At 41.0% G+C, this 26,388-nt stretch overlaps 1 protein-coding gene across 7 annotated transcripts in view; it reads left to right on the top strand.

The window, feature by feature from the left end:
• Window positions 1–26,388, top strand: part of chd3 (chromodomain helicase DNA binding protein 3) — a 61,934-nt gene that overhangs the window by 16,737 nt on the left and 18,809 nt on the right. For 5 of the 7 annotated variants that reach the window (XM_039609669.1, XM_039609665.1, XM_039609664.1 and 2 more), the window contains 25 exons: window positions 796–1,019; window positions 1,100–1,231; window positions 1,908–2,007; window positions 2,928–3,119; window positions 3,210–3,410; window positions 3,505–3,642; window positions 4,028–4,149; window positions 4,884–5,057; window positions 8,098–8,239; window positions 8,632–8,763; window positions 9,000–9,117; window positions 12,483–12,607; window positions 12,701–12,932; window positions 13,287–13,471; window positions 14,509–14,686; window positions 14,943–15,029; window positions 15,368–15,453; window positions 15,893–16,026; window positions 17,405–17,549; window positions 19,859–20,021; window positions 20,131–20,300; window positions 21,992–22,202; window positions 22,340–22,456; window positions 22,547–22,681; window positions 24,191–24,299. In XM_039609669.1, coding sequence (XP_039465603.1) covers window positions 796–1,019; window positions 1,100–1,231; window positions 1,908–2,007; window positions 2,928–3,119; window positions 3,210–3,410; window positions 3,505–3,642; window positions 4,028–4,149; window positions 4,884–5,057; window positions 8,098–8,239; window positions 8,632–8,763; window positions 9,000–9,117; window positions 12,483–12,607; window positions 12,701–12,932; window positions 13,287–13,471; window positions 14,509–14,686; window positions 14,943–15,029; window positions 15,368–15,453; window positions 15,893–16,026; window positions 17,405–17,549; window positions 19,859–20,021; window positions 20,131–20,300; window positions 21,992–22,202; window positions 22,340–22,456; window positions 22,547–22,681; window positions 24,191–24,299 — 3,752 coding nt within the window. The remainder of the gene's footprint in view (window positions 1–795; window positions 1,020–1,099; window positions 1,232–1,907; window positions 2,008–2,927; window positions 3,120–3,209; window positions 3,411–3,504; window positions 3,643–4,027; window positions 4,150–4,883; window positions 5,058–8,097; window positions 8,240–8,631; window positions 8,764–8,999; window positions 9,118–12,482; window positions 12,608–12,700; window positions 12,933–13,286; window positions 13,472–14,508; window positions 14,687–14,942; window positions 15,030–15,367; window positions 15,454–15,892; window positions 16,027–17,404; window positions 17,550–19,858; window positions 20,022–20,130; window positions 20,301–21,991; window positions 22,203–22,339; window positions 22,457–22,546; window positions 22,682–24,190; window positions 24,300–26,388) is intronic. The other 2 variants (XM_039609667.1, XM_039609666.1) reach the window with 2 other exon arrangements.

Here is a 26,388-nt window from a genome sequence, read left to right as displayed (position 1 = left end):
CCTTTTAGGACCTTTTTTCCCCTTTTAGGCTGACCAACAAAATCTATGTTTGGATTGCTGTCACACCGAAACTATGTAGACACTATATCATGTGTAACTGTTGCTTAATCATCTCTGTGGCTGCAGCTGCTTCTCGCACACTCTTCCCACAACAAGGGACCTACTTCAACACAGACGTCTTAAAGGGGACAGGATGGGCGCTAACAGGCGTTATCACTCACCCTCAGATTTGAGCTTCCCTCATCAGTGAACCACGAGTGCAGCGCATGCGATTATCTGTATAAACAAATGCTCGACCCCAAGAACTGATGCTTGGAAGCTTTATTCATAGAGCGGTCCTACTGTTTACACATGTTTTTTTAGTGACTGTTATTACAGTCAGAGATGGTATTTGTAAATAAACTGACATCACCATCACTAAAGATTATTATTCCTTTAAATTTCCATTCTACTTTAAAAACTGCACTCAGCATGTCATTTGCAGTGTTTACTCAGCATTTTTGTATTCACCAGATTTATGGAAAATACACAAAACAGCAAAAAATGCTTTCTACATTTTTTAGATTGTTCTCCTGTGTTGAGTCTCTAATGCTTCAGATTTAAAAGATCTAGCAATGGAAATCAAACCGTGGTTGAAATATAAACAACTGCTTTCCATATTTAGAATACAATTTATGACAAGGGTCACATTTTTCCAAGTCTAAACAATGAAAAAAAAGTTTTGGAATGCATAAATCTAGGACGTCCTCACCTGAAAAATGATCATCTGACCAACTGATGTCTTTGTCTCATCAGCTGGAGATCTTCCACTCGGTCATGTATAGAAACTACCAGAGGAAGACGGACATGGACGAGCCTCCCAGCTTGGACTACGGCTCTGGAGGAGAGGATGAGAACGGAGTAGGAAAGAGCGAGAAGAGGAGGGCCAAAGACCCCCAGTATGCCATCCTGGAGGACAAATACTACAAATATGGCATCAAGCCTGAGTGGATGATGATTCACCGGATCATCAATCACAGGTAAACAGTCGAGCACACAAGCACGCAGAGGTCAGGTTTGTGAAGGACCACTAACTGTGATGCACGTGTCTCCCTGCTAGTGTGGATAAGAAGGGGATATACCACTACCTGGTCAAGTGGCGAGACCTCGCCTATGACCAGTGTACATGGGAGAGAGACGACATGGATATCCCCGACTTTGCAATTTACAAGGCCAGCTACTGGAAACACAGGTATTTATTTTTATTGAGGTATTTCTCATTTATTAACCTCCTAAGACCTGGCGTCCACATTTTGGGTTGTCTAGACCACAATACTAAATTTTGCTATACAAGGGCCTGAGGACATTACACTGCCACCTGAAATGTTTCGTGTTTCATGCAATGCTATGAAATCTTTTACTTTTTTGACTTTGTTACAGGCATACGTCTTCCTGCAACTGTTAGCAGCACTTCAAATAAACCATATTGCTCAAAGGGGCACAACTGTTTCTCATTTTGTTTTTTTGTACTCAGGCAAAATGCTGCTGTGTTCAGACACCAAATAAAGAGTTTTGCACATCATTACTCAATTGTGACTTTATAATGTTCTATCGAAATTCAAAGCAAATGTCCTCATATGTGGATATCATTTTTCTCAGAAACTACATCAAGTAAAAGGATCATTCTTTGTTTTTACATTCATCAGGTCTCAATCAGCCCAAATAGCAAAGAGAAATTAAAATTTCATGCAGTGAAAAAGTTCGAGTCTTAGGAGGTTAAAGCAACTCCGCTGGTGTTTTTTAGCCGCTTCATAGAGACCTGCCCTACGTATCCGTGCAGTCTCATCTCCCTTTGATGAATCGGATCTCTGCTAGAGTGAACAGCTTAGCGTCAGCGACATGGCAATAATTCTGCTGCTGTTTAACAGGGACGCCATAATGAAGGAGGACCCTGACAAACCCAGGAAGATAAGGAACAAGAACTCAGATGAGGGTGAAGACGAGTCTCCAGGCTCACCACTCACTGATGTGAGTAAACTGTAGCTTTGCCCTCAGTATTGTAAAGTCTGCAGCTGCTGTCTGCTGTTAGTCAGTCACTCTTTGGAGTATTTTTGTTATAAAGTTATTACATTTTTCTTATAAGAACAATCACATACTGCATTGTTTTTAAAACTATACGTTCCCTAAGTTCAGATTTACATTTTTTATATGCTATACTGTAAGGATTTAAAATAATACTATTTATCAGTATTTTCTTTATTTTCATGTTAAATTGTACACATTTAAGGACCTTTATTGTATAAAAGCACACCACTGGTGAATTGACTTTGATAATTTTTACTAATAGTTTTACTAAAGCTGTGCGATGCACCATGGGAAAAAATCAGCTAGAAACTCTGACGAGAATCCTGACAGCTAAGAGTAATCGGACTTTCCAATATTTCTCATTTTACATATCTAAAACTCTTTCTTGGCAATATTGCTCAAAACTATCTTTGAAAATGTAGATTATTGAACAGTTTCTGATTCATAAACTCATAATTAATAAATCCCAGTGATCGCCTGGGATTTTTCAAATTTATACCACAGTCACAGGAAACTCTATGAGGAGGCTGAGTGGTAGCATTGGCGACCGCCAGTATATTTTTATCATGTACAAATGTGTGTGCATTAAACCGCAATAAGTCAAAAAAAATAGACACAGTTAGATGTTTCAGTCAAAAAATGTACATAAAATAAACGAAGACAGATGAATGAAATTAGTTTTTTCTTGTTAATCAAGGTGTTTTTAAATTTTCAGGAAATGTAAAAGAATTCTTTTTCAATTTCATAAACCTTGTTCATGTTAAACATGAACTACTTTGTAATGACGGTATAAGAATATGTTGGAATGTAAAAGCTGTGGCCCAATCGTATCTCCTCACTGTTTTCTCATTTGTTCCCTTCAGCCTACGATAAAATACGAGGAGCAGCCAGACTTTGTCACGTCAACGGGCGGCACGTTACATCTGTACCAACTGGAGGGTCTGAACTGGCTTCGGTTTTCCTGGGCTCAGGGCACTGACACCATCCTGGCAGACGAGATGGGGCTGGGAAAGACCATCCAGACCATCGTCTTCCTCTATTCACTTTTCAAAGAGGTGCTGACCTTATCTTTGCTTTTTTTCTTTAACGTTGTTTAAAGTCTCGCTGTGTAACACGGTACTGATTTCCCTCTCTGCTTCGCTTAGGGTCACACTAAGGGTCCATTTCTAGTCAGCGCTCCACTCTCCACCATCATCAACTGGGAGAGGGAGTTTGAGATGTGGGCCCCCGATTTCTACGTGGTGACGTACACGGGAGACAAGGACAGCCGAGCCATCATCAGAGAGAACGAGTTCTCCTTTGATGACACGGCCGTCAAGGGAGGAAAGAAGGCCTTCAAACTGAGGGTAAGGAGGGATCATTAGCAGCTGCAGGATAACACGATGATATTATTGACAGTGGCGTCCACTCATCCTCCCTCCTCTGTTTCTCCTCCTGCAGCGAGAAGCTCCTATTAAATTCCACGTGCTGCTGACCTCCTACGAGCTGGTGACTATCGACCAAACGGCGCTGAAGTCTATCGACTGGGCCTGTCTGGTGGTGGATGAAGCTCACCGCCTTAAGAATAACCAGTCCAAGGTACAGCAGCTACTGCATATGAGTCCACATTAACGCGCTTCACCTCTCTCTGGTGGCCAAACTATGTAATGGCAACACTTTAGTCCCACAGTACTTAACTACTTTCAGAGGTCATTTAATGTACTTTATTATGAGAGTAATAGATTAAGTATTAGCTGTACTTCTTCAGGAAGTTGGGGTTTATGTCATAATGACTTAATTACAACTAATTATAAGATCTTACAGTATAAAACACCTTAAGGCGACTATTGTTGTGATTTGACGCTATAGAAATAAAACTGATGTGAAATTAAGTCGAATGTATTTGTTTTTTAATGATGTGGAAGTGTTTTGAAAAATCCACTGGGAGTCAAATGAAGCTGAGCTTCCTTCTCGCTGTTTCCAGTTCTTCAGGCGTCTGAACGACTACAAGATCGACTACAAGCTTCTGCTCACAGGAACTCCGTTGCAGAACAACCTGGAGGAGCTGTTTCACCTGCTCAACTTCCTCACACCTAACCGCTTCAAGTAGGACTTCTTTCTTTGTAAAGCACACACCTTCACACCACACGAACACCTTATCGTCTTGCAAATTCCAGTAATTTTAAAAGGGGATTCTACAAGAGTAGCTTTGCATGATTCATCATTAATTAAAAAATAATTAATCTATTCTAGCTTTTGGCAGCCCATTCACTTCATCCCCTGTTAGAAAAAGCAGTTTTACCTACTCTATGTTAAGTGTGCCATATTTAATACATGAGTTTTTATGTGTTTTTGAGACGTCTACATCATCAGTGTAGAAGTATAATACAAATAAAACTCATGTATGCAAATTAATATTTAACTAATTTAAAATTGTCAGGTGTTTGAACAAACACTGACAATTTCCTGGCAATTACTTCATGGTTCAAAGAGTTGAGGCCACACTCTTGAAAGGCCACTTTCTTCTGATTGGCTGCCCCTCGTCTGGCTCCCTCATACAAAAGCTTGTAAGCTTTGCGTCCATAGAAGCAAATGAAGCTGATATCTGTTCAGCACAAGAGTAAAAAAGATAGAAACTGAGTGTTTAGAGTAGTCTAAAGCCTATTCCTTAGGTTTACAGGGATTACTATTACATACACTTATCTCATTACCTGTAAACAGCAATGTGCCCTTTAAACAAAAATGTGCCCAGTACTTGTAGCTCTAGTAATTCATCTCCCCTTATTTCTAGTTGCAGTAGAATTGTCTATGATAGATTTTTTTTCTCTGTCTCTATGCAGTAACCTCGAGGGCTTCCTAGAAGAGTTCGCCGACATTTCCAAGGAGGACCAGATCAAGAAGCTCCATGACCTGCTGGGGCCTCACATGTTGCGCAGACTGAAGGCCGACGTCTTCAAGAACATGCCCGCCAAGACCGAGCTGATTGTCAGAGTGGAGCTGAGCCCTATGCAGAAGTATGACACTGACAAATGTAGATACATGATGAGCATATATCTACGTTTGTAGCACTTAGACGAGCATCTTCTGTAGCCTAAAACCAAGGTCCGATTCAACTGAAAGGGTGTGTTTGTGTGTACAATTGCGACAGTTAGTCTATACATCGTCTATTGTTTGTAAGTGTTTGTTGGAGGGGAGAAAAAGGTTTTAAAAAGACTTAATCTTGATCTATACATTATATAAACATTGTATGAACAACAGGAGCCAGGCATTAATATGGAGTCGGTACCTCTTTGCACTCTCCTGGGAAGCTTTTATACATGTTGGAGCCTGTCTGTGGGATTTTCGTCCGTTAATGCAGAAGAGCATTTGGGAGTTCAGACACTGATGTCGGATCAGAGGGGCTGACTCTTTCTAGTTCATCCCAAAGGTGTTCGGTAGAATTGAGGTCAGGAGTCTGTGCAGGCCGGTCAAGCTCTTCCACACCAAATGGACTTTCTTTATGCTGGCAGAGAAAAGGGCCCCTGCCAAGCTGTTCCCACAAAGCTGGAAATACAGAATTATCAAAAAATATCTCAGTAAGCTGAAGCAAGAAGATTAAGGCTGTTTTAATACTTTTAGCTCATTTACTACTTACTGAAGAGCAGTGTTGGGACTAACGCGTTATTAAGTAACGCGTTACAGTAACTACGTTATTATTGTGGTAACGAGCACGGTAACTAGTTATTATGCCAAAACCAGGAACGCGTTACTCGTTACTGGGATTTAGAGAGGCTCGTTACTCGTTACTTCGTGTGGTGGATATCGCGGAGCTTCCACAGATTCAATAACATTAGCAAGTGGTGGAGGCCAGCAGGTGGATGAAGGAAAAGGGAGGCAAGAGGAGAGACCAAGCGGCCGCCGGTCCGCGTGTCAGGTGAACTGAACTTCAGGTAAGAAGTTATGACCTGCAGTCTATCTGAGTCAGATATAAACCAAGTTTAGGTGGAGTTTATTTTCGTTATGCTGACATTTTCGTACTGCGTGCTAGCTGATGGAGTTTCTATACAGCTGTGTGGGTGCTATGTTACTGATGTTGAACTTTATTTTGTTCATACGGTTAATTATTAGAGTTGCCAACCGTCCTGTAAAAAACAGAATCGTCTGGTATTCAGAGAAAATATTACGCGTTTCGTACTGAGGTGAAAAGGAACACAGTTTGTCCCGGACTTCAGCTACAATGAAAAAGACACAAAGCTGAAGCTGCACAGCTGCCTCTTCTTCTCTCATTCTCTCCTGTTTCTACTTCAATCACGAAACTGATCAATGATCAGCTGATCGGCTTTTCTCTCTTGTTTATTTATCGCCCACTTTGCGCCAGAAAGAGGAAACCAGCGGATGTCGCGCTAAACAACAGCAGCACGTTTAAGCTTGATCAGCTGTTGTTAGAATTTATTTAATATTAATTTCTAGTATCAGCTGATGTTTGCTGGAGCCACAGCTGTAAAGCTGCTGGTCATGATATCGGTTTGGTTATCTGGTGAGAGGGAAACATGCAGATGAAACCAGGAGATGTCCTTACTGAATCATCAGAGCTGAACAGGTGATGGAGAAACAGGTTTACCTTTTAGGTGACATGAATGAGTTGAAGGAAGTTATGAACTGTTTCTGAGAGACAAATAACACCAGGATCCTTTTCACGTAGCTGACAGCTGGTAACTGTGCAGGGGCGGGTCTAGCAAATTTTGCCAGGGGTCCATGTAGGGCATTAACAGGGAAAGGGGGGGACAAGGAAATAGTTTTCTTTATTATTCTCATTTAAATGTCTCGCTTTTAAAAAAATAATTATCTGAGTCTTACAACAAACAATTGATAGATTGATACATATATACCATCAGAACAGTGTACATCAATGTCACAACAGTGCTTATTTTCATTCAAAGGCTTTATGATTTTTCCTATAATGGTGGGCCGGTCTCTAGTCAAAATGCCCGGGACGATTTTTTTGTCCCAGTCCAGCTCTGTATGCAGCTCATCTGCAGTCTGGTGTTACCTACATCTTCCTATTCAGAAAGCAGAATTTCCAAGTTCTGAGTACAATCAAAAGCACCACGACTGCAGTTTTTGTGTTGGATGTAAAAAGCAGGCTAGAATCATGGCGGCGGTCAACGACGGTCCAGGCGTGGGATTTCTCTCGTGGAAATGTGCACATTATTTTTTCCTTTCTATTGGTAGGTGGCACAGTGCACTTGTGGCAAGTAAGCAAGCTAGAAGACTGACAGTCTGGCTGAGTATGCAGTTACGGAAGCAACACATTAACAAGAGAATTCTGAGTAAAACCAAAGTTACTTTCCCTAGTAACTAGTTACTTTGAAAGTAACGAGTAACTTGAAGTAACTGAGTTACTTTTTTAGAGAAGTAACTAGTAAAGTAACTAAGTTACTAATTTAAAGTAACTTACCCAACACTGCTGAAGAGTTTGTAAACGCTTAGCTTTTTCCCATGATTTCCTTTCTTTTGATTTCTTTTCTTGGAGACCAAAATGTGTCACTACAAACCACATGAGAACATTCAGACCTCTTATTGGCCGGATGTGTTCAGAGCAGGAGCAATATACGTAATTATAAGAAGAAGATGCTTTGTTCTGGACTAGTGAATAACATGCAGCAGTTATTCCTAACATTTGTATTCAATATACCTGACTACAACAAGGCATTTAGCTCAAACTTAGCATCCACCTGGTAGTTGCATGAGCTAGAGATTGGATCACGTTTTCACCATAAACCAGCTGCTTGAGTCTCGCTCCTCCAATGGTCTTGTTGTTGTTATTTCGGTCCTTACCCACGTGCAATTACTGTGTTCACATCTGCACAAATGAACCACATTAAAGCGAAAAATGAACCAGCTGTGCATCTTAAAATTGAACAGCTGGCTCCTGGAATTCATCCACCAGTGTCAGTGGGACTCAATGAAATGCCTGAATTCAAAGATTTAATAGATCCATATAATGTTGTTGACATCGTATTGACACACTCCTAATCATTTCATGATTTTGTGTTTGGATTTTCTTAAATGCAGGAAATACTACAAGCTAATTCTGACCAAGAACTTTGAAGCTCTGAACTCGAAAGGCGGAGGAAATCAGGTCTCGCTGCTCAACATCATGATGGACCTAAAGAAGTGCTGCAATCATCCCTACCTCTTCCCCGTTGCCTCAATGGTGAGAAGAAACAAAACAACAGCAAAGGACACTTTTATATTTGGGGATTCTTGAGTCACAGCAAGAGCAGATTTAATGCCGCACAAGTGATTTGTCCTTGGTTTCCTGTAGTATTTCAGCACTTACTTCAAGATTTATTTTAAATGATTAGCAAATTGCTTAACAGGGACACCCTGTGGTAATGTGTGGAAGTGCTATACTGTATCTGTATTCTATGTAGTGCTATAATTGGCCCTGTGCAGATAGAAGGTATTAGTATTTTTTAAAAAAGGATGGCAATCATCTGACATTCATATTATTTATATATAATTATAAGAATGCATTATAAAAATTAAACAATTTCATTCACACAGACGATCTTCATGCGGGTTTTTTTTTCTTTGTGTTTGTAGGAAGCCCCGAAAACACCCAGCGGTGCTTATGAAGGGTCAGCCCTCACTAAGGCCTCTGGGAAACTGACCCTGTTGCAGAAGATGCTGAGGAAGCTGAAAGAGCAGGGACACCGAGTGCTGGTCTTCTCACAGGTACGTCTTCACACAGACACAAACGAGCGCATCTAATCACACGCGCCCATTCACACACGCAAACACCAGATGGGTATCTCCCTGCGCAGATGTTAAATTGGTCTCGTGACATCTCCAGAAGGCTCAGTGGCAGGCTGTGATTCCAGCTGTGCGCCTGCACGGGTAATCAAGTATACATGAAAACACATGTGCATCGCCAGTCTCTCTCCCTACCTCTCTGTCTCCTCCGCTTTCAGATGACTAAAATGCTCGACCTACTTGAAGATTTCCTGGATTGTGAAGGTTACAAGTACGAGCGAATTGATGGAGGCATCACAGGAGCGCTGAGGCAAGAAGCCATCGACCGCTTTAACGGTGAGACACAGGATCAAGTGCGGTAAGCTGTCTGTGACCTCAGCTAAGGATGAGTAGGTGTCACACTGTCATACAGTACTCTAGAAAGACTAATTAAAATGACAGAAATATTAAAAATGCTGTGATACAAGACAGTGCCGTTATACTCATAGGCTGTATGTAGAAGAAAAGAGCCATCACAATGTCAACTGGTAGTCAGTGAAGTCATGTGTTTTTGCCACCTTCATTTTAGCTTTTTAAAACCAGCTGTAACAAGCATACCTGTGGAAGCTGGGACCACTGCACTCTTAAAGAGAGTGTGTCCTGGTTTAGCCTCTTCTTCAGCTCTAATGGGGCCATAATGTCCAGTATGAACTTATTTTTACTGAACCTTTTTACAGTGTAGGAATTTACTGCAATTTAAAATGATGCAATTTACACATTATTAGTAAAACTACTGTTAAGGCAAATTTAATTAAAATGTAATTTACAAATCTTGCTATTAAAGTGCTTATTTTTTTAACTGTTGTCAGAATTCAGACGATTCCTGCTGTTTCCCATAGATTTTCTGTGGTTAATTCCCTACATTCTGGTTGAGGGTCATATGATGATGATGTTGCTTTGATTGCGCAAAAACAAGAAATATGGAAAACACTTTCAGAAACATTCTGTTGGCAACGCTTAACTCCTCATTTGACCTTTGGGATGCAATGTTTAAGAAAATGAAGAATCTGAGGGCAAAATTTCGCATGATAGTCACAGAAATAATACCTCCCAAATGCGTTAAAGCAAAAGCAACAAGTCTGTTTTTTAAAATGTAAGAGTAAAAAGTACAGAATTTTTTTTTAAGGTAGGGAGTAAAAGTAAAAAGTAGTCAGAAAAAAAAGTCAAGTAAAGTATAGATAACTGAAAATTGTACTTAAGTACATTATGAAGTATTTGTACTTCGTTACCTCCCACTTCTACAAAGCACGTAGCTGTGGAAAAGTGCTTGTGTCAACGGGTGTGACTGAGTGAATGACGTATGTTGTATAAAGCAGTCAAATATAGTCGAAAAGCACTTTCTAAGAAGTCCATTTACCATTTACACACACACACACACAAAAGTGAAACCCATGATGGCTAAAGTGCAAATTTAAGATTTATGCATGTTTTGTTTTTGCCCTTTTTGTTGAGATACTATTTTGGGGGGGGGGACCTTTATTGGATAGTGGAGAGTGGATAGGAAAGAGGAGGAAGGGGGGAATTAAGCAACAAAAGGCCTGGGTTTAGACTAGAAGCCTTGTGACACCCAATGAGCAAAATTGGCACCTTGTTTTCTTCATGTTTTTCTCTCTGGAAACACAGTGACAATTTGTATCACTGAGAGGCAACAGAAGAAGAATCTGTATGATTTTAAAAAAATTTTTTTTAGAAATTGCTGGGGACCGTGTGGGTTCAGAGGTAGAGACTGCCATGCTTGGGATAAATCTGACAGCTCAGGAGGGGTGGAGGAGCAGGGATAAATTATTGCATCGATCCCACCACGTAAACATGTGGTGGGATACTGTTTTATTGTTTTACTGTCAGAACCTGATCCATGTATGTAGTAATGAACGGTGGTTAGCACTGTCGCCTCACAGTAAAGGTCCTGAGTTCAATTCCACCATCATCGCAGGGTCTTTCTGTGTGGAGTTTGCATGTTCTCCCCGTGTTTGTTTGGGTTCTCTCCACTTCCTGCAGTCCAAAGACATGCACTTAGTGAGGATAGGTTAATTGGTAACTCTAAATTGCCCATAGGTGTGAATGCAGGTGCGAATGTGAGTGTTCGTATCTATGTGTTAGACTGGCAACCTGCCCAAGGTGTACCCTGCCTCTCGCCCTAAGACAGCTGGGATAGGCTCCAGCCCCTCCGCGAACCTGAAAAGGATAAGCGGAAGAGAATGGATGAATGCGCCACATGTGTAAAAGCGCACATTGCTCTTGTTTTGTTTGTTTTTATGACTGCCTCGCGACGCTGCCGGGATTCGTCAAAGTCACTGTTACATGCTGTAAGATTGTCCTGCATCAGTGATTCATTCATGGCAGCTGTAGCTCAGGTGGAAGGTTGGTGGATCGATCTCACCCCCAGTGCATCGGAGTGTGTGAAAAGGTCACAAAGCTTTTAAGCATAGATAGTATCGCTGTATTGGAAGTGTTCATGTGTTTGGAAGCAGAAGGGGTGATGCTGTCAGAATGCACTCTGTGAACGCTCAGACTTTTTCATTGTGGACCATCTGTGTGTAGAAGCTACAAACGCATCCCTCACTGTAAAAAGAAGCAACTTGTAGCCTGTAAAACAAGATGTATCTTTGTATGTGTTATGCATACAAGTGGAAAACGGGGATTTTCACCTTTCCTCCCAGTAGTTCAGCTAAGTTAGTTGAGTTCTGCTCTGTTGGATTATTATATCGGTGTTATTGAGCAGTAGAACTATGTGGGGCTCAGCTCTAAACATTCAGGCTGAAGAGCTACAGGACAGAGCTAAAGTTTTGGCCCTGTGCTCACAGCCTTGTGCGCATCCACCCGCGCCAATTATGAGCTCATTCTGACAGCATCACCCCCACTGCTTCCAAACACATGAACACTTCCAGCTACAACTATCACAGCCACATAAGGTTCAAAATAGAGCCCCTTTTTAAGGTGATAATATCAGTGCAGTCTTTAAGAAATTGCCTCTGTATCTCATTGTACAACTGTATAGTGACAATAAAGGCATTCTATTCTATTCTACTGCAGACTTTAGTAAAGCATGTTCACGTGATTTTTTTAAACACTCTCCTACCAAAATTTGGTGCTTACTGTTAGTAAAATTACCAGTAGATCAAAACTACAGCTAAACCAATTCCTGAGCGTGATTCGCCCCACACTCCCACTCGTCTTCCTGTATTTGAGTCTTTGTGGAATAAGGATGTCGAGTGGATGAGAGGCTATGTTTGCTCTCATGTGGAATCACTGAAATGCTTTAAGCAACTTGTTGCTAATAAATGCCTTTATATATTATTCTTCTGGAGCTGGTGCAAGTACATTTGCTACCTCAGGTAAATGCTGGTGTTAAAAAGTAATGAGACACTACAGAGAAGAGCTAAATAAGAACAGCTAAAAAATGTGTGTGTGGGGGTGGGGGTTGGGGGGAGGGGGGGGGGGGGGGATGTCATGCAGACCGATTGTGCTTTCAGGAAACTTTAATTCAGACTAGACAAGTTTTTTTAAAACTATGTGATTAAGTATCAGTCGGTTCACTTTGTAACAAATGTTTCTTTGGTATTTTTTGTGCACAGATGTGGTGAAATTAACAACAGAAAACTTGCAAGTGTTCCTGTTTATTTTCCTCTCACACATACGCTCTCCCGCCTCTCTGTTTCCAGCTCCGGGTGCTTGCCAGTTTTGCTTCTTGCTCTCCACCAGAGCCGGAGGTTTAGGCATCAACCTGGCCACAGCGGACACTGTCATCATCTTCGACTCGGACTGGAATCCTCATAATGACATTCAGGTGCTGTTCCGTCGGCTTTTCGTGTAAGCGAATTGAGCTCTACTTCATAAAACTTTGCCTCTTTAAAGAATTACCTCATCGCTTCCTTCGCAGGCCTTCAGTCGAGCTCACCGCATCGGACAGGCCAACAAGGTCATGATATATCGTTTCGTAACGCGAGCCAGCGTGGAGGAGCGTATCACCCAGGTGGCCAAGAGGAAGATGATGCTGACCCACCTTGTGGTGCGCCCGGGTTTGGGATCCAAGGCAGGTTCCATGACCAAGCAGGAGCTGGACGACATCCTCAAGTTTGGGACGGAGGAGCTCTTCAAGGACGAGGCGGAAGGTGACGGGAGATACTGTTGAATCTAAAAATAACACGTCCACGAGCTGTGCTGGATCTGTTAGTCAAATAAAACTAGGATTGTCTGTTAAATGTAATCAAGTAGGGTTTTGGCTTGGAGTGGGATAGATTCTAATAGGGCATGTTTTGGCAGGCTTATTCTGCTGAATTCAATTATTTTGTCAAATACACTCAGTTTAATGCCTTTCATTCTGACAGGTTTCGCCACAGGGCATTCTTGGCATGTTCTGGTGTTATTGATTAAAATAATTGGTCGACAAGAGCATTTTTACTTGTTAAATTGTGTTGGACGAACCATAGAAACAATTGCTGGCTTTTTAATTCCACATTTGGCAGGCATGAAGAACAGTTCAGGGGATAAAGTTGAGGACGAGGGCAACGTCATCCACTATGACAGCACCGCCATCGAGAGGCTGCTGGACCGAAGCCAAGACGACACAGACGACTCGGATGTCCAGAACATGAACGAGTACCTCAGCTCCTTCAAAGTGGCCCAGTACATGGTGCGAGAAGAAGATAAGGTGAGGACTTACTTGAAAACCCATTTATTGTATCTTTGTTTGCAAAAATGCGCAACTTCTCCAAAGGTCGGGAGCGGAGACTTATTACATCGTTTTCTCCTCATATGGTGGAAAAAATAGAGATGATTTCTTTGCACATATATGTTCAAAAATTATGCAAGTCCTGGTTTCCACAATTCACACTAGAGAGAGCATAAAAATAAAACTGCACTGAAAAAAACAAATCATTTTCATTCCAGAGAACATGTTGAGCAACCCAGATTCAGATTCAACAAGGTGCTGGAAACATTCCTCAGTGATTCTGGTCCATTTTTACATGACAGTATCTCACAGTTGCAGATTTGTCAGCTGCACATCCTGAGATTTGGTGACTGTTGAGTGAAATAACTGTCATGTTTAAGACACCAGTCTGAGTTGATTTGAGCTTTGTGACATGTTGTGTTATCCTGCTGGAAGCGGCCATCAGAAGGTGGTACCCTGTGGTCATAAATAGGTGGATGTGGTTGGCAGTAATACTCATAAAAATACTGGTTCTGGTGTTTAAGCAATGCTTAGTTGGTAACCAATGATGCTTTTGTGTTGTTTATTCCAAATTCTGATCCTACCCCCTGAGTGTCACAGTAGAAATAGAAACTCATGAGACCAGGAAACATTTTTCCAGTCTTATTTTGTCCTGTTGACGAGCCCTACTGACTTGTTGCTTCACTAGAGTCATGTGGTGTGGTCGTCTGCTGCTGTAGCCCATTTGGTTCAAGGTTTAACATGTTGTGCATTCAGAGATGCTCTTCTGCAAATCCCAGTTTTAATGTGTGGTTATCTGAGTTGCCTTCTGTTTGCCAACATACATTTGTCTAATAAGCTTGGAGACATCAGATCCGTCCACAGGTTAGCTTGAGATCAGCTTATGTGAGCAAACTACCATTCCTTTTTTTCTTTCTAACAAACTTAAGTTTATTGTTGTTTCTTAGAGATTATATTTGAACTCTTAAGTCCCACAGTCTTCAGTTTTTCATGCGTTCTCATATTTAATGCTGCAGATCGAGGAGATTGAGCGGGAGATAATCAAGCAGGAGGAGAACGTGGACCCAGATTATTGGGAGAAGCTTTTGCGGCATCACTATGAGCAGCAACAAGAGGATCTGGCAAGCAAACTTGGTAAAGGAAAGAGGAACCGCAAGCCTGTCAACTACAATGATGCTGCACAGGAAGACCAAGGTAGGGGGCGAGTCTCGTGTAAGATGAGGAAACTCCACATAACACAATGATGCCTTAGGAGTAGGAAGCCCTGCTTTGAACATGGGTCCTTGTTCACGTGGACCTAAGAATGGATGTAAGATTTATTATGTTAATCTGGGGATCTAAGTAGAAACATAATAAGGTCTCAGATTATGTGTGTGCTTTTTGAGTTATGACTTGCACAGTGGAAGTGAATGGGCCTGGCCTATTGACAGACCACCGTGTGCTGTTTCAGAGTGGCATGCTGACATTTCAGATAACCAGTCCGAGTACTCGGTGGGTTCTGAGGAGGAGGACGAGGACTTTGATGATCGGCCAGAAGGTAAGGAAAAAAAACGGAGACATCAGATCGAGCAGAGCTGCTTGTGAAAGTCGAAATATATATTTTGTAGGACACGCTCTCAGGTCTGTGTTGAATTACAGCTTGAATTTGATTTAGTTGTTACAGTTCCCTGGCAGAGCAGAGCAAGTTAGCTTGCCAAAAATTCAACCCAAAATGCTTCAGGCTTATCAGAAGTTTTTAACTCTTGGTTGACGCGAATAACTGCTGGGTTGCAAAATGTAAAAATAAATAAAGAACATGTTTTATTGAGTGCATCTGTCTTTTTTGCAGCAAATATTCTTATGTGCATCATTTCTGTTGCCTAATGTTTTGCACAGGACGACGGCAATCACGTCGCCAGTTGAGGAATGACAAAGATAAACCTCTGCCTCCTCTTCTGGCCAGGGTGGGAGGCAACCTTGAGGTTTGTACAGCTCTGGAACTAGTCTTACTCATTTGTTTTATTTTAAATTGTGATATTTCTGAAATCTGTCAGGCTTTTTTAAAGCAAACTAGCATTCACGGTTATTTTTTTTAGCGATCTTTAAAAACTGAATTATCCTTTATTGGAGATGCTGGCACAGCAATTACTTCTTCAACAGCTCTGAACCTTCTAAGCGCATTCATCATCCTGATTTTGGCAGACGTGATAATAATCTCCTGCATTGTTAAAGATTGGACTCAGAGTTTATTTTAGCATTATCAAACAGTCAAAAGGCCCGAGGAGGTTTTAAAAACACAAAAATGTCTGCAAGATTATGAAAAAGTTTTTCATTCTGGCATTTACATTCAAGCTCTAGGATAATAGTAATTCACATGTATAAACTGTATTTAAATGACTGCCCTTGCGGTTCTTTCAATAGGTTCTGGGCTTTAACACACGCCAGCGCAAAGCTTTCCTGAATGCTGTAATGCGCTGGGGGATGCCATCGCAGGATGCTTTCTCTTCTCAGTGGCTTGTAAGAGACCTCAAAGGCAAGACTGAGAAAGAATTCAAGTAAGTAACAGACAGTTTATTATATGGAGATAAACAAATTATTACACATATTTTTGTAGATTCACAAGGAATTAAATGCACAAAATAAATTTTTAGCTGTGCATCTTAAAACAGTCTGCAGTGCAAAGAACAGTCATATCAGAAACTGACTTTTACTTTCAACACTCGCTATCCAGTGACAGAGATGTCACGGCTCAGCGGGTGATAATCCAATTCATTCTGTTCCAACATTGCATTATCCCATTAAGCAGTCGCTTTCATTGTGAAACTGACAGTAATAAAAGAGCAGTGAACTGGATTTGAAGCTTCAGGCGACTCACAAAAAAATCCTATAAATATTCTTACTTTGTGTACAATTTTATCTAAATTCTGATTGTTAACATCAGAATTCCCACGAAAAAGTTGTGTGGCTTTTTCTTTGAACTTAATAATGGCAGTTATGCACCAGGGTTAGGGTTGGGGGTTAGGGGGCGACTATAACATCCTGCAGTTATAAAGGGTGTTTTTAAAGAAATTATGCATATATCATTTGTTGGCTTTGCAGCAGATGGTGAAACAGCTGTGATGAGCTGATAAACATAGACACAAACCTGAATGAAAGGATCTGCCCTACCCTTACCATCATTCACAAGTTAGATCCTGGCATGATGCTTGTAATAAATCCACGGCAGACCCGACCACACGTTCATGCTTTGCAGCATACTTTATTAATAGATACTATTTCCACGGTTGCTGTGCACACTCGGCTGCAGCTCTCCCGCTGCCAGCCGCAAACATCCCCACCAACAACACACACTCAGGACCCAGTGCTATTTACGCAGAGCGGCGTGATGAGCCGATGCAGCTCCGGTTTTTCGGCTTCTCCTGCAGCCGCGCCACAACCACACCCGCCACAATGCTATAAAATGTATTGTCACTATATTATCTGACTTTCCAAAGATCTCAGTAACTGAATAGAACTGCCTCCTTGTTCATAGAGAGATTTGCAAATGATGCTCTGCAGTAAAGCACAAAAAGTCATCAAAACTGTCTTGTTTCTGTCTCGTTGTAGCTGAATTTTTTGTATTGTTTCATTTCATTAGACATCACAAGAGGAAAGCATGAGGCTAAGAACATATGTGTATATTAATGTCATTTAAAATTATCTTCAGAGACTATATTCTTGCAAACACTGTGGTTATACAAGTTGCATGCTGCAAAAAGAAATTAAACACAAAAGTTAACAGTGCTGTGAAAATGAATAGGAGAAAACACAACATGTTATTAAGATATAATATATTTATTATGGTGGTCTTGGTCCTCCAGACTAACAAGGTCAAGCTTTTAAACTTCGTCTAAGTTCAGTGTATTCATCTATCGCTGCCTTCTTCTTTCCCAGAGCTTACGTGTCTCTCTTCATGCGCCACTTGTGCGAGCCTGTTGCTGATGGAGCCGAGACGTTCGCCGATGGCGTCCCAAGAGAAGGACTGTGTCGACAGCCAGTTCTCACACGTATTGGCGTCATGTCGCTCCTCAAGAAGAAGGTTAGACGAAACCTGTTGCCTTTCCTAGATGCAGACAGATGAGGTGAATGATGCAAGTTATGACAGCTCTCAGCCTCAAGAGTATTCTCTGGGGGATTCACTTTAATAACAAGATGTGTGGTTTAATATTCCAGGACACGCAATTTGGTATGGAAAAAATATATGACTGGTGTGTCTGTTTGTAGTACAATCAAACAAACTTATGCTCTTTTAATAAGTTTTAATAAGGCCCCGTCACACAAACCTAAAGATCAGGTGGCAACCATCTGTCAGCCACCAGTCACAAGGGGATAATGTGCATTCCCCAACTGGTTGAAAAGTGGTTGCTGGAGATTGCTGTGACATTCACTGCTAAGCCCTAGTCACTCAGGCATAGAGACTGGTTAGTAAGCTGCTCATAACCACCAGCCGCTATTGAAAAATGTGTGAACTGTGACTGTGATGGCAAACAGGTATACAATGCTGCAAATCACCATAAAGCACATAGGACTTTACATCCTGCAGATTTCCACACAACAGTAGGATAGTCGACATTTGGTTACATGGCTAAAGAGTTGGAAGTTTGCAGCTGCACCTTATTATTCTGTTTCACCCTGCAAAATTTAAAATTTGTCAGCAGTAAGATGAGTTTTGGACAGTCAATACTTTAATTTCTGACAAGTGTGTCGAATTTAGTAGAGGCAAAAAGGGGCTTATTATAATGTGCAATAACTACTGAACTGTTACTGGAAATAATTTTGATCAAAAATTAAAAAGTAAAGGGAACAGTTTACTTTTTTCCTACTGTGAGTATCACCACACTGTTGCTAAAAGGATTGGCTTTGCTATTTCTGACTAACTACATGTGCATGTAGGCTGAGATGCCATCTTTATCCTATAAAGAAGTCAAACTGCGTCTCTTACTGATTCATTAGGTGACAGTTTATATTATGTGTCAGTACAGAACAGTTCGATAATAAATGGAAGCAGGAGAAACCCAGCAGTTAAGTTTGTTGCTCCCTGCTGGCTCTGTGTCAGAGTCTTTCCTTTGAGTTAAATAAATGCTTGGAACACCGAACAGCATCAGAAACAAAAAGTACTTCTTAAAACTGCATTAGTAGCTTTTATAGCTCGGATAAAGATTCAGAGTTCAAGATGTTTATTGTCACTCTGATTGTGTAAATAGGGCCTTGTGAAATGTGAAAAACATTAAGTGTGCTAACTAAGACTCCAGTGTGTTTTGTACCAGTGCAAGTAAAGATTTATATGAACAACACTACTACTACAACACTACAGAGATGGCATGCACTTTTGCAGTATGCTCATTTGTTGAGTGTATCTGTTATTTATTTGATAGTTTTACAGTTATAGGGGGAAAATGTGTTCATTAGTCTGCTGGTGTGTGATATGTGGATCTTGTACCTCTCACCAGAGGGCATTAGAGAGATCAGGCTGTTGTGTGCATAAGTTTTTAGGGCTTCCTGGATCTCTTCCCTACTTACTGGTCTATATTGGGGCCAGAACATCATCTAGTATTTTTCCATTTACAAAATGTTAGTGTTGTTTATCCAAGTGAAGAGAAGTTTCTTTCTGTCTCTGCAGCTGGCACTTGACCATGCTTGTCAGATTTATGAATTTCTCTATCCAAAATATGAAAACCCACAATAATCAGGGGTAAATAAACACCTCAGCAAAGAGTCTGCCCTTGCAATTCTTGCCATAACAGAAAATGTCCAGTTTACTCAAGCATATAATGAACTCAGCTCTCATACAGCTGTGGAGAATGAACAGTAATATTGTGAATACCTTGTGCAAAAATGTGGCGGTTAAATCCAAAGTGGGAACGCTGGACTGTGCAGGTAACTGCTGAAAACTACTGCACGGAGAGTAAATTACTGAATGTAAATACGCTGAAGGACTAACGTAGAATAATGTAACTACAAATCGTATTAAAAAATGATGATAAAGCGCATCCAGATTGTTTTGTTTATAGGTGTTTTTGAAGTAGCAGGTCTTAAACAAAAGAAGAAATAGACCTCTTTCATGTGAAACGATCAATCATTACATCTTTAAATACCCTTTGATTTTTTTTGCTGCTTCCACTTTCTCAGTTTATTTTAGTTTATCGAAACATCTTCTATCCAGTTTTCAGTCCAGCTTGTTCAAACGTGTACACATCCTGATCTGCTATCTGTGCCAGAGGGATTGTGTGATATACTGCCAGGCAAACAGGGCATGTGGGTGGTGTGTTTAAAGGAGGTGGTATTAGGTAAAGTGCGTGGGTGCCAAGTTTTTTTTTAAATTTTGAATGTTTCATGTTTTGTGTTCAGATCCAGGAGTTTGAGCACATCAACGGTCGGTGGAGTCTTCCAGAGCTCAAGTCTGAGGTTAGCATAGACAAATCCTCCTCCAGGGCCTCTTCTCCTGCGGTGAAAACTGCCACGCCCACCCCAGATGCCAGCTATAACAACACACCGTGCACCTCCAAGCCAGGTAACCCAAAAATATCCAATAACAGCGTCCAGCAGAGGGCGCTCCACGTAAATAAAAGCATTGTTAATGTGTAATGTGCAAATGATTTTATTTGTATGAACGCACGCAGCGACCCCTGCTCCGGCAGAGAAGATGGAAAAGAACGGGAAGGAGGGAGAAAAGGAGGAGGACAAGGAGGACGTTGAGGCCCTTGTGGAAAAAGAGAAACTGAAGGAGAAGGACAGGGACAAGGACGAAGGGAAAGAGGTGGATGGCAACAAAACTGCAGACTCTACAGAGGTGGGACGTGGTCCTCAAAATGCAAATCAAAACCTGCCTGCAGTACAGTGTCTTCTCAATGATTCCATTAATCTATATAATTATGCATATTTCTGTTTTGTCAGTAAAACCTCTTGTCTTATTTCACAAATCTCTTATTTGTTGCACATATCCTCCTTTCACTGAAAATTAAAAATTATATTTTACATGCAGGCATTGCAGTCTTAAAATTATCTATGCAATCAATTTCACGGTAGCAGCAGTTTCATGCTGTATGATACTCAGTTTACAGCCTAAAAGACAGAAAAACACAAAAAAATATTCCACCACTCAAATTTTAAGAATATTAAGGCCATAGTAGCAAATGAACAGGTGGTCTGGTTATTTACCTTATTATTTCTCTGATGCAGCACGTTTCCACAACAAATTCTACAATTTTTTGTACAAATTTATTAAGCTAATTAGAAGATTTATTGTAGCCATCGAAGAGATTTCTCGCTTTGTGACCGTAGACTGTATATAAAAGATGGATATAGGACTGAAAAGCCAGTTATGGTGCATCTTAACCTGCGTTCTGTTTAACAGCCAGCAGAGGGCGACTCTTCTGGTTGCAAATGTGGAGCTTTCTCACGGGACGTTGTGCAAATATGCTCGAGAGCTGTTGGTCATATGGGATGTGACAACTTCTGGTTGCTAAGGAAACGTATTCCCTGACTGGTTGGGAGTAGTTCCTTGTGACTGCTTTGGTTGCTAGCAGATTGCCATGGTTGCTTGTAGGGACTTTTTCCTTCCAACTGTCAGCAAGTGAGTTGTTTGATTGTTGGGGCTCTCTCTATTAATAGTGTCCTTCCTTACCTTACAATATAAAGCACCTTGAGGCAACTGTTGTTCTGATTTGGTGACAAATAAATAAAACTCAACCTGTCTAGTTTGTGTCACACTCAGTTTCTTAGAGCAGTTTACCAGTGTTTGCAGACAAGTCCATCAGTTCCATTGACTTCCATTCAAACTACGACTGCATGCTATTGACAAGATCAATCACAAGGAGGTTTTTACCATCGTGTTTGGGGAATGCACGTTTCTCCTTAATGACTGGTAGTTGCCAACATGTCTCTAGGCCTGTGTGACTGGGGTTTTGTTTACTTGACTGCTACGATGTCCTGGGCCGCCTGGCCGTTTTTTTTTTTGTGAGGAATTTGCATTTTCTCCTCATGTCTGCGTGGGCCCTCTCGGGGTAATCCGGCTTCCTCCAACAGTCCAAATAACTACAGGTATTGGGGTTCGGTTTACTGGTGACTGTGAAGTTTCCATAGGTTTGGATGTGACTGTGAATAGCCTTGAAACCCCCTCTGCGTTAGCCCTGCAATAGACTGGTGACCTGTAATCTGTCCATAGTGTGACCTGCTTCTCGCCTTATGGCAGCTAGAATAGGCCGAACCATGACACTGAATAGGATAAGTGGGAGAAAATGGCTAGAAGGATGATCAGCATTAGAGTGAAAAAGATGATAAAGCAGGGTGTGTTTTAGGATTGTCCTGCCTTGTGATGGAGAAGTTGCTACCATCTGAATGTGCACCAATCAGATTCACTCTCGCCACTTTGACGACATCATACTGGCTGTCTTTACATACAGTCTTTGCTTCTGGCGTGAAGATTTTGGCACATGACTGCAAACAAGATTATGTGATATTGCATTGTTTTATTCTCCGCAGCTTTCCTACTCCACAAAAGAAACATCACAACATGCGTCTTCCGGTCAAAAAACTGAAAGCAAAGACGACAGCAACACGAAAGAGGACGAGAAGAAAGACACAACCGATAATCCAGCTGCCTCTACAGAAGAGAAGAAAGTACAGGAGGAAACTAAAGACGAGACTAAACACACATCTAAGCAGGATTCAGAAGTTAAAGAGGAGAAATCAGGTGAAAACAAAAAAAGAGAAAAGGAAACTTGATAAGCCCAAACATTATAAGACCTTTTGTTGTATTGTGAGTTAAAATCTGACATGCACAAACACATAAAACAGGTTTATGTGACTCAGGTCCTACTGTTTTTGCAGAAGGAGAAAGGGTTGGGGAGGAGAAAGAGAAAGAAAAAGAAAAGCGGGAGGGAACACCTACCACAACGGAAACAACAGATGCCAAGGATAAGACCGAAGTGTCTGATGTGAAGAAAGGTGCGTGTCTGTTCAGTTCCTGGTGGTTAGACGTGTAACGGTTTGCTGCAATAACAAACTAATTAACATTTTTACCGCTGTCGTTGATAGCAGAGGAGGTCAAAGGTGAAAAGGATGCTGGAAAAGAAGTCAAAGCAGCGAAGGAGGAGGCGCCGAAGGGTAACGGGAAGCCTCCGACTGAGCGACCTCGCTTCATGTTCAACATCGCAGACGGTGGCTTCACTGGTTAGTTACAGCAGATCTGGAATAGACTCGGCTTTTCTACTGAACACACAGATCCTGATTCAACCCTCATTTCTTTATTTTTTCTTGCCTCCAGGGAGCCGGAGTTTCTTTAATTGTTTTAAAGTGGTGTTGCGCGATAGTTCTCCAGGCTTTCTGAAGGTGTTTCAAAGTTTATCTTTGGACATTGGCTGCTTTTTCATTCATTTTCAATCCAGTTCTTCTACCTTGCCATTTTCAGAGGAATGTTTTTTCTTTCACTTAAGCTCCTTGACACTAACATATAAGTCATTAGCACAGAGCACAAAAAGGCCCCTAAATCAAGTGATGAACCAATTTTGTGATTCAGAAAACGTAGCACAGAGCCAATTTTAAAGTATGTCTTTGCTTACTTTGTCACAAAGACACAGTTTGTTCCCATTTCTTTAGTTGAATCTATAAACACAGTTTGACAGATATAAAAAAGCTTTTTAGCACCAATTATTTTTATTCCCAGAGCGCTATTAAGAGTCTTTAAGAAATAGGAAAAAATCCAGCAGAGACCTGACACAGGACCTCAGAGATACATCTGGCCCTTCAGTTGACTTGGCTCTATTGTTCACTGAAACTTTATCAGAAATGGTCTCAGTGGAAGGGTGGAAAGAGAGAAAGAGAAACAGCGAGAAAAAGCAGGGACATGCCAAATTACGCAAGAACTGGACTGAAAAATCAGTGAAACAGGTCTGATGGAGTGAAATGTGAAATTTTTGAGCTTTGAATGTCCTTCAAGAAGCCGTACAAACTCTTGTTTTTGCTTTATACACTGTATTCCATGTATATTTGCATGTTTTAACAAACTGCTGCAGGTATTTCACATTTTCCCAGCAAAATACAAAGAAACGAGGGGTGGCTCAAGGCTGTTTCACACTACTGTATCTGATGTCATGCATCAACATTTCCTTCATTAGCAGCTTTATTCTCCTCTGTACATTTTTTTTTTTTTTTTTGGAAGCGTTTCACTGGTAATCAGAAGAAACAATCAAGGAAACATGTGTGAACAAGTGTTCGAGTTCTGCTAAATTTCATAGGAATTTCCATAAAGCTTGTTCTAGCATCATGCTTCCGCTGATATTTGTATGATACTTCTTTTATGAACTTCCCCAAAACTAGAACAAGATATTTAAAAAAAAATTGTCAGATAATAAGACTTCTCTACATCTGTTGCATTTTGTCCCGTGACTATCAGTTCACTTTCTGTGTCTGAATACTGGCTTTGTGTTTGAAACAGCCCTTGCTAATCAAGTGAAAAAGGTGTGAGGGTGAAAATATCCTAACAGTTTGTCCAAAAAAGTTGTGAAGCAGTCCAAACAACATTAAATCAACGAGCAAAACATTCCCCTTGTGTTCCAGAGCTTCAGTACAAAAGCAGCACTGAGCCAGAATTATCTCCTTGATCGCAGACCCAGAAAAGCTCTGGGTGCGCTGTGTAAACCCGCCTCGTGTTCTTTACCTTGTGCTCGCTTCTCTCCCCAGAGCTGCACACTCTCTGGCAGAACGAGGAGCGGGCCGCCATCTCCTCGGGGAAGATGAACGAGATCTGGCACCGCCGGCACGACTTCTGGCTGCTGGCGGGAATCGTGATGTATCCTTGATGGCAGTTGCCCGGGTGATGACCCTGGTGCGTTTATTTTTCTATCGGCCGGCAGAAGCCCAGCGTAATAAGTCAACAAGCCGGCCAGACCTCAGTAAACAGCAAACTGTGTGTCTGCTGGACGCTGATGTGGACGGTCATTTAGTTCATGTTGTTCTCTCTATTATGGTCATTAAGGCTGTGGAGTATTCACATTAAACTCAGGTTTCATTATTCTACAAGCTGATGCTGAGGCCTGTATAGGCTGAAATAGAAGGAGAGAGCTGCCTGAAGTCTGCTTAGAGGTGAACTTAAAATTTAGAAAAAAAACCCACACTTAGAAGAATAGCTCCATTTTGGAAGGAAACTAGCCTTTGTTTTCATTCTGTGTGAGAGTAAGATTAGAAGATGCTACTTATCTTTGTGCAATGCCATTGTTTTGTGGACTTCTATTTTAAAGCCCGAGTGTGGCATTTGGGCTGTTGCCATGTTGGTTTTGGAGCCAGAAGTGGCCGTACTTGGGCAAGAGGCTCCTGTGCAGTCATCAAATGAGGCTTGCTCGCTTCCAAGTAAGCTGCATCCCAATGGTGGGGTTGCATCACATGGACAGATACCAGCCGATGCATGACGTCTATAGGAATTTAAAGGAATTGACTCACTTTTGGAGTCAGTCCTAAGTGAGATTTGCAGTTTTTAGCACTTCTGCTTTTGCTTCTTTTTTAAGCATCAAGTTTTGCTGCTTGCAGTAAAGGTTAAAAGTGGTGAATTTTTTTTCTGTTTGGTGCTGAAGATATTAAGAAAATAATTTACTATTTGTTCTTCATTAACTTTACACTAACTAAAGTAGAGTAAGGTGGATTTTTTTATAACTCTAGACAGAGCAAGGCTTGCTTTTTCTTTGTTTCTGGCCTTCATGCTTTAAAGCTAAACCGATCAGCTGCAGCCATTAAACATCATTATCTGATTTGGGCTTTAAAGGCAATTACGTTAAGCTTCCAAAATGGCAAAGTTAGTGCTTAGCAGGTAGTTATATACCACTATGCTTATCTAATTGAGCACTCAAAGCACCTTGTTTAACATTCCCACTCCAATGGAGGCATCAGGGGAAACTTAGGATTCTGCATCATCTGCAAGAATGCTTTAAAATGCAAAACACCGACTTTAAAGTTAGCATACAGCCCACTCTACCTCCTGAGCCATAGCCACCGAAAACATGGTTAGAGATGCCAAGAAGGCAATCCCTTAACTCTACGTGTGTTGCAGGCTACAGGGGCCACCTTTCCTCCTTTTCATACAACTCAGTATTAGATTAGCATACGATAGCTACAGTATAAGAAAGCAGCACAAATGATCCTATAACCTCTGAAGAAACTACAGATGTTTGCAATTACATTTTTTCTCTTTTTCTAGTTTTTATTTTAAGCCAGTGATGTCAAACTCATTTTACACTGAGGGCCACACACAGACTACTTTGATCTTTACCACGCCGGACCAACAAAACTCCACTTTCTGTCATTGTAAAGACATTTAACTAAACATTTATTCCCTGAGATGTCTTGATATAAGAAAAAGAAGTGCGATTTCAACAGTACATCTGAGTAAATTCACATTAAAAGTTCTGGTAGCTCATCGCCCAGACTATCCTGTAATTATAAAAGAGTTTTTGTTAACTCACAGAAAATGTTTTTCGGTTTTTTTATGCTGTGGAAACAGTGAAGTTTGTAAAAGAACATGAGCTTTACTGTCATTGAATTGTTGATCTATTATGTATTTACACTGGTGTAGCATGAATCTCTGAATGCTGCAAAACATATGAGAATATAATTAAAATGATTAAATAATTAAAATAGATAAATACAAAGATTAATGCCCTCCTTCACATTTTCCAAAGCTGCCCCATGGGCCGGATAGGAGTCTTTGCCGGGCCTATTTTGGCCCCCAGACCTTATATTTGACACCCCTGTTTTAAGCTACATTAGTGCGCTCATGGTGATGACATGGTAGTGGTATTTATGTGCAGATTTAACTCCTGGTATGAACGTATCTTTTTAAAATTATGTTTTTAATACTTCTCCCTAATGCACCAAATGTCTAAAAGTGC

This window comes from Oreochromis aureus, linkage group 3 (assembly GCF_013358895.1).
Source record: "Oreochromis aureus strain Israel breed Guangdong linkage group 3, ZZ_aureus, whole genome shotgun sequence".
NCBI lineage: Eukaryota > Metazoa > Chordata > Actinopteri > Cichliformes > Cichlidae > Oreochromis > Oreochromis aureus.
The sequence above is the reverse complement of the archived record's forward strand: the minus strand, read 5'-3'. Positions and strand labels throughout refer to the sequence as shown.